At 48.3% G+C, this 8,332-nt stretch overlaps 1 protein-coding gene across 1 annotated transcript in view; it reads right to left on the bottom strand.

Annotated features, from left to right (window-relative positions):
* Tgfbr3 (transforming growth factor beta receptor 3) overlaps nt 1-8,332 on the bottom strand; it is a 199,622-nt gene that overhangs the window by 130,902 nt on the left and 60,388 nt on the right. Inside the window, exon 3 of the mRNA XM_013350914.2 lies at nt 3,678-3,862. Within this exon, the coding sequence (XP_013206368.1) occupies nt 3,678-3,862 (185 nt within the window). The remainder of the gene's footprint in view (nt 1-3,677; nt 3,863-8,332) is intronic.

The following is an 8,332-nucleotide window of genomic DNA, read 5'->3' on the forward strand; positions in this document are numbered from 1 at the left end:
CCTCGTGTGTAGCGGTGCAGGAGGCTGGCCCTCGTGTGTAGCGGTGCAGGAGGCTGGCCCTCGTGTGTAGCGGTGCAGGAGGCTGACCTTCAGCAGTCTTTCCCGTAAGAAACAATGAGATAGGTGGGAAAAGACACACCTACCCAGGAAACAAATCACAAGAAGAAACAAAAAGATAGGAAACAAACTGTCACTATTCCACCATCTAGCGAAGCACGCTGCTACAGCCAGGCTCTGAGGGTGCTGTGACCTTCTCACAGTCAGGAGGTGCCCCAAGGCACCAGACTCCCGGCTTCGCAGAGACAAGGGGAACTGCTCACTCAACAGGCCCTAGATGTGGACAGCAAGACTGCTCAGAGAGCGAAAACGCTTGACGACCTGAGTTTGAATCCTGGTGAAGATGAAGGCGGGAGCTGACTCCACAACTATCCTTTGGCTTCCAGGAACGTTCCTCCTCACCAACCACTCAGCCCAGCCCACGTATAGATGATGACAGTAACAGTGTTTCTAATCAAAGCAAAGAAAGTAGTAACACATTCAATGAACACACAATCTACTACCTCAGGGCCTTTGGCCTCATCTCTCCTCTGTATTTGGGGCCTTTGGCCAGGCTCCTGCTCACTTCTCTCCAGGCTGCTATTTCCCAAGCCTGTGATTACATTGAGTGGTAGGTCCCAGATGAAGAAACCCTAATTCTAGATCTAGCGTCTCCAGGCTCATGCCAGCAGAAAGCCAGGGGAAGAGCAATGCCTGGGGAACAGGACATCCTGACAGGCTGTAGCAAGCCCATTCCCCTCAGGACCACGTGACCGTTTATCCCACCTTCCCTAAAATCTTGTCAACCTGCTGGTGACCACTTCCAGGCACACATTCTTGTCACCTCTGCAGAGGAAAATAGGAAACCTCTCCTCAGATGAAGCTCTGTAACAGCATCCAGGAAGTAGGGGCTTGGTCAAAGGTTAGAGAAGGGGGGTCTAGCATAGCCCTGGAGCTGATCCTGCACCCCTAATTAGCTGAGGGCAAAGAGGGTTGGTCTCATAATTCCTTCATGTTCAAGAATGACATCAGGGGGGACTTCCATAGAGAGCCATGCACGCTCAGATGGGCGGGCCAGTGAGGCAATTCTTTGACTAGTTTGTAAGCAAACGCATTCCTTTTGAAAAATACTTGACTTAAATAATTGGTATAGACTTTACAAAGTCCACTTGCCTCTGGTCCTTCTATATATACCCCCAATCAGGACAGCCATTACAGTTAGCATAGCCTATACCACACTATAGCTACAAAAATCAAGTTATCCAGTAGAATAACAACAACAAAGAATGAAGTTTAGGTTGAAGGATGAAGCAATTTTAATCCAAAAAAAGTTTAGGTTGAAAGATGAAGCAATTTTAATCCAAAAAAAGAGGGGGGGTAGAATTGGCCAAAGTTGACTTTATGAGCTAATTAGAACACTGTGAAGTCGAAGGGCTTTAAAACAAAATAGAGATAGAATTCATGTACCTCCAAATTCAAATTATAATCCAATCATTTTAGTACAGATGGCAGGCTGTGTAACCATCACCGTGATTTAATTTTAGAATATTTTTTCCTCCATCCCTAAGGCCCTCACTACTGATAGTCAACCCCCACCTCCTTTTCTGTCTAGCCCTAAGCAAACACTCATTTAACTCCTGCCTCTCTGTATCGGTGTATTCTGTACACGTCATTACAGTGCAATTACACAATGCATAGGTGTGAGCCTATCACTTTCTTAGCTTTACTTTTTACCTGTGCTGTATCACCTGTATCTCTGTGCCCTTTTTTATCGTCTGATAACCTTCCAATGGGTGGATATACCACATTTAACTTAGCCCATTCCTCGGAGGGCAGCCATTCAAGGTGTTTCTAAGTTTTAAGTGTTATGAATAACACCAGAAATTTTTATGGGTACTTTGGTTGTGTGTATCTCCCGGAGTAGAAGTGCTAACACATAGACTGGGTAGCCTATTTTAAAACTATGAGCACAGGCAGAAACTGGAGAAGAAGGTTTAACACTTCTCCTCCCTACCTCGGCAATCAACAAACCCTTCCTCCTCTTCCTTGTGGCATCCTCAATACTTGTGTGTGCTCTGAGGTCTGCTATACGACAGCTCTGCAGAGTTGGCTGGAGCATCCAAAGTCCCGACATCACGTCTGCAAGCAGGCATGTGCTACAGCCACCTAACCCTACAGGTCTCCAGGAAGGCAACAGTGCACTTCCCCTTGGTGCTCTAGTGGCAGAAATGCCTTTACATCCGGGCCACACAGCATGTATGCACTGGCTGAACAGGCATGGCAGGAGCATGGTTTGGGGCTGCCCTGCCCTCTCACTGGCCTCACCAGGCCCCTAGCTAGCCACACACCCTCTGCACTGCCACGCTCTGGAATGTCACTCCCTGAAGTATTTTTCTCTTTTGCTGTGGCAATCTCATCAAATCCACTTTCAGAGTCCGCAGAAGTATCGCACGATTTAACACTAAGAATTTTTGGTTGTTGACATTCCTGCAACAGCCCGGACTTTCTTTTTCCTCCTCACTCCCTCTGAGAGAAGCATATATAAAATGAGTAATTGCTACACGGAGGAATTGCTGGAGTCAGCAAGGCCTCACAGCGGCTGTATTTCCGACCCCCCACCCCCCTCCCACCGCAAACTCTCCCACATACGCTGAGAATTAAAGACACATTACTGGGATAAGGAAATCTGACCTGAAAAATGCGTTGCAGCCACAATGGCAAGCCACCAAGAGGCTTCACAATAATTTCCAACGGAGCTGGAGAGGGCTAGATGCCCTGACTTTGAAATGAGCCAACACTGCACACTTCCATCAGATTAAGTCAGTTCTGTTTTCCTAGTAGAATTCCATGCCTGCGCTACCCCCACAGACCCCAAAAGGCAAGGAGATGCCCGCAGCACATAGACAGGCAGATGTAGAATTCCCTTTCCTGACCAAGAAAAAAAACTGAAAGAAAAATTCCATCTTACAGCTGTCTTCCTAAACTCCACATCACTGGGAGTTTCTGTGGACGCTTTTTCCCTAGGGAGACAGTCCTTGCCTGATAACATTGCTGACACATAAACTAAAAATGACAACTGTGTGTTGTTTTTGTGGGAAAACCCATCCTCTTAAAAGCGACAAGAAGACCATTGATTCACGGTCTAAGCTATAGATGAGTCACGGGGAAGAATGGATCATTTGCCCCTGAAACTTGTGTCCTCACACCTGTAGAGTGCACACAGTGACGGGACCCCATGCCAGTGCACCGTTTTCAACAGTCCTCAGCCCAGAGCAAACACTGAACAATCATCAGCTTGCTCCCCATCTTCTCCATGACCACCAAGTCCGCCATCTTGGAGAAGATACCTCAATGACAATAAGAGCTTCCCTCAGGGCACCGCCTTTGTTCTAGAGTTTTTTCTGACTCATCTTTCGAGAGCAATACATTCATAAGATACAGTTAGACGAGAAGAAAGGAGGGTCACGTGTAAAGATAAAAAGACAATTTAAAATCTTAGGTAAATGGGCCAACGAGACAGCACAGCAGGTAGTAGTACTTTCATTCCAAGGCCGGTGACTTGAGTTCTGATCCTCAGGGCCCAAGACAGAGGCATAGAATCCACTCTCAGAGCTGTCTCTGAAGGCAACACTAGCACTCACCTCCCTGTGCAGCTGCCCTGCTCCCTGGTTCGCAATGCGGAGGTTTAAGACGTGAACCTCCTGAGGAAGCCCAGTTGTGCCTCTGCTGGCGCAGCCAGACAGAACGGTGAAACTCTCCATCAAGGCCTGGACAGGATGAGAGGCGTTGATCGGTGACAGCTCACACGGGGTGCTGGGCTCTGGACCTGCGGACAGAATCACAGACATGAGCTGTTCAGCAAGAGTAGAGACACTGTGGGTGATGGATTTGCTGCTAACTCAACTGTGAAGCCCTTGCGACTCAGCAGTTTTCAGAACGCATCATCTGAAATCCCAATCTTTTCAATTTTTTGCATAATTTTGATTTCTAAATTCTCTTTAGGCTCACGGTCACCAATGTATGTATCCCTTTGGATGAAGGATACCTTCCATTTGACAAATTTGTGTTTTTAATTCCTCTCTTGGAAGAAAGCCTGAGATTGCTGAAATAAATTATTTAAAGTCCAAATTATATTATACACAAATAATATTAAAGCCCTAAAATTGCATACACATTCCCCGAATAGTCTGATACCTTTTAAGAGTTTTTCTTGTTAGGAATGATACAAAACAAAATGTGTTAAGAAGAGAAATTTGAAGCCAGACCTGCACAGCCAAGTTTGGGGCAGAGGTGAGGAAAACCGTCCCTCAACAGGCAGAGTCTGAGGCAGCGCTACAAATCAGAAAAGCAGAACTCTGGTCATAGTTGGCTCCTGCAGCCTCGTTTTCCATTCCTCGAGCCAATGAAACTTTCGATTCTAAACCATCCATCCACTCCTCTCTGTCTCTAATTCCCAACTGCCCCCTAAATTAAGAAGGCTGCACCCTTCAAGCTCCCCAAGCCAGCTCTATAGCAAGGGAGTCCTTCTAACCCAGGGAGCCCATCTCTACAACTGTTCACACGGAGATGCCCGCCCTTCCCATCTCAGACGCCCATCACTCTGAGAACTAAGCAAAGTCTGAGCCCCTTTGCAGGGCGCACAACCAGGCCTGGCTTGATCTAGCCTCCCGTCCTTCCAACCTCACTCCTGTCTTGGTAGGAGAGTCTCAACTCCCTGCCTCTACTCCAGCTTGTAGCAGGCACCCTTCAGCTCCAGCCCCACCCACAAACTGGAGGAGGTACTGTTCCATCCCCCACCTCTTCACACAGCCCACAATCTATTTTCTCATCTCTTCTGCTTCATTTACCACCGTGACTACAGGTGAGTACGCCTGCTACAGCCAGTCAACAATACACCTGTTCACCTCCCTGACGGCTACGTTATTCATACCCATCACTAGGCTCTCAGGACCCCACTGTAGCGCCCGGCCTGGAGACTCATCATATTCATATACCCATTCATTCCCTCCCTCCCTCCCCCTCCTCTCCCCTCCACCCCTTGCCTGTTGGCTACAAGGAACTAATGAAAATGGGTTCCTACAGCGATATGAGCTGCAGTTCCTCTACCTCTCAGCTTCATTCCATGTTCATAAACATCTGGGAGGAGGGAATGAGATACTGAAGAAACCCAGGAATTGTCACCCCCAAAATACACCATCTTGCTATGTTAGCTGTTGAAATGAAAGGAATTCTGAGAACCACGGATGCCTGACTTCCCTCTGGTGCTTTTGTGTGGGTTTAAAGTCTGGACCCCGGAGAAGACCCCAGGACTTCCGCCGACTGGGCTCATGACAGGCTGAGAGAACGCAGTGTGTCAACATCCCTGTCCACATCCCATTCAACATTCCAGAGAGATCAATGCAAACCTTTGTCATCCCTGTGTATCTGTCCTGGGGCCCTCTTGTTCTCTAAGCCTGCTGTGTTCTCCTAAAAATCATTTTCAATCCCTCGGATTTCCCAGACCCGCAATCCCCCTCCCTCCAAAGTGGAGCAGATGTTTCTGGATTTTTGATTTATCACATCCCTGTGAATTTTCTTCTTTCGCAATAAATTCCTGGTCTCACTCTCCTTTTTAATCCATGTTTGTCAGTGTGTCCAAAAGACGTATCAGAAGGCAGAGGTGCCTAGAATTCTTCACCGGGCCCTCCAATGAGCCTCTGGGACTGTGGCCACAGGGCGCCACCAAGCTTCAACCTTTGCTAAGGGGACCCAGATCAAAGTCCTGGGCGCATTCCGCTGAATTCCTCCTGCTTTCTAAGTAACAAACACATTCTTTAGAACTACAGACTCAGTCTCAAACAAACACCACTTGAAATTCTGGACTAGCCACTGCTGTACCCCAATGCTATGTCATAAACAGGCACCCCACCTACTGGGCCACATCTATTTCGGGACTCACAGAAACTATGTAGGTTGATAATAGCAATCTGGTCTGAAATGGAAGCATGTGCCTATTCAAACAATCACTGCCACTCCATTGCTGGACGGTGCCCAGCTGCTTCAGAGAAGGCAGGAGGTGGTGAAGGAAGAGGCTGCCACAGCAATGGTGGGGGGGGTGAATCTGTGGGGGAGCCTCAGAGAAAGTCTGCTCCCCAATTCTGGGCACGTAGATGATACAATAACCACTGTGCTTGGGAACCAAGTTGGTTTCAGAGCCTCCTGCCATAAATTTACAAAGATTACAAACTAAACACAATAAAAACATGGTCCGTCACTTGACCCAAAACCCATCTACAAAGGGGCCTACAATCTGCTCGACGTGCCTTTCCTCTGCAAGGCCATCATCACTCCTCAGATTCTCCCAGGAAGAGCCGACTGCTCTTGCTTGGGGTTCAGTTCCAGCCCAAGGTCAAATGGAAGACGCACACAGTCTAGAGAAATCACACAGCAGGACAACCGCCCTTTCTAAGTCCCTCTGTCGTCCTTGTCTAAATATACCCGGTGCTATGTTCTAGATCTTAAATGCACTCTTGAGGCCCAGGTCCTGGCATGGTGGCTGTCTCTTCCTGGGCTATGGAGTAGGGACCACATTTCCAGGAGATGAGCATAGGGCAAGGCAGTCCCTGGAGGCCCAGGAAGGGGGGCACAGACTTCCAGGCCCTTCCCCTGAAGTGGCGCATCAAATGCGAACCTTTCTTCCCCTCAGTCACACCCTAGGCATTCAGTTACAGCGGCAGAAAACCGACTGGCACAGTACGGTGTGTTCTCGACACTCTGGAGTTTTGTGGTTGCTCAATATATGTTCTTCCCCACACGTTTGGAAAACAAAAACAAAAAAGAAGCCCACAGCCTATGACTAGGCATGCTCTAAAATCAAACGAAGAGTACAAATAGTGTGTGTATATGAGTGATTATCTGCCCACCGCGAACCATAAGAAGCTGGGGAGATGACTTGGCTGGGAAAGTGCCTGCCATGAGAGGGAGACTGGACCCGGATCCCCAGCACCAGCATAAAAGCCGCGTGTGGTAGAAAGTAACCGTAGCTACCGGGGAGGCAAGCCAAGCAGATCTCCAGAGCTCACTGGCCAACCAACCCAGCTAACGAGCTGGGGTCAGTGAGAGACTCTGCCTCAAAACATAAAGTGGAGAGCGACGAAGAAGAGACTTGGCACTGGCCTCCTGCCTCCACACACACATCCGTGCACACACAAAAATAGAGCTAACAAATCTTAAAGATTATATAAAATGTCTTCAGCAGCTCAACTTACTGTCAGACAGATACAGGAAATACAACAATGAAATCATCCCTGTTTGGCCAGCTCCCACTCCGCTGGCAATGCTAGCTGCTGTACAGCACAGGGAGGTGGTACCCTCCCCATCTCAGGTAAAAAGGGATGCCTCCCCACATGTGAGTGTCTGCTCTAAGGTCACCTGAGGCCTCAGAGGAGAACCTGCCTCTGGCCGACAGCAGCCTGAGGAGGAAGACTGGGCTGTGCCCACACAGTCTGAGGGAATAAAGCAAACAAACAAACAAACAAACCCATCGTAGGCGTGGGTGGTTTGTAACTTACTCTGAAACGCATCCAGAATGAAGATGTCCTGATGGACAGGCACGCATAAATCTGATAAAGCAACTATTACAGAACACCCATTGTGGAATCTGGATCTGCAGCAAACACAGTTTCAACATCTTTTTATGTTGAAATGCTTCATTTTTTAAAACACTGAGAGGGAGGGGATGCTTATAAAAACTGTAAGGCCGGGACCACCTCCAGAAACCACAGACTGGTGAGAAGGCAAAAGCCATTTCCTCTGACCCGGTGACTTTTCTCCAGGAATTCACCATAGAGAAATAGCTGGGTGAGTGTGCAGAGAACAGCATGCACCAAGGGCTAAACCAAAACCCAGAGAGAGGACAGAAAGAAAATAAAGATTTCAAGACTATCGATGTGGTGGTGTCCTTTTTAAAGGGGCCTCCTAAATTCTCACTGTGAAGCCCCAAATCACCCCAAGGCTTACAAAGCCTGACCAGACCTAGCCTAGCCTCACGGCCCAGCCCCATCCCCCATCACTTGCTCACTATGGTTTAGCCATTCTCCTGACTCAGGCACCTTCCTGCTAGCAGTCTCCCAACACCAACTGTTCTCTCTCGAACTGTTAGGCACAGGGTCATCTCAAATGGAGCTCCTGTCCCATCCCCGTTTGCAGCTCCACACGGTCATGTGACCAGGTTCTGAGAAGTAACCAATGGCTCCATGCATAGCTTCTTCCAAGAAGAGTCCTTACACGATGAAAGGAGACAGAGACAGAGACCCAA

Source organism: Microtus ochrogaster, linkage group LG1 (assembly GCF_000317375.1).
Source record: "Microtus ochrogaster isolate Prairie Vole_2 linkage group LG1, MicOch1.0, whole genome shotgun sequence".
NCBI classification, from domain to species: Eukaryota; Metazoa; Chordata; class Mammalia; order Rodentia; family Cricetidae; genus Microtus; species Microtus ochrogaster.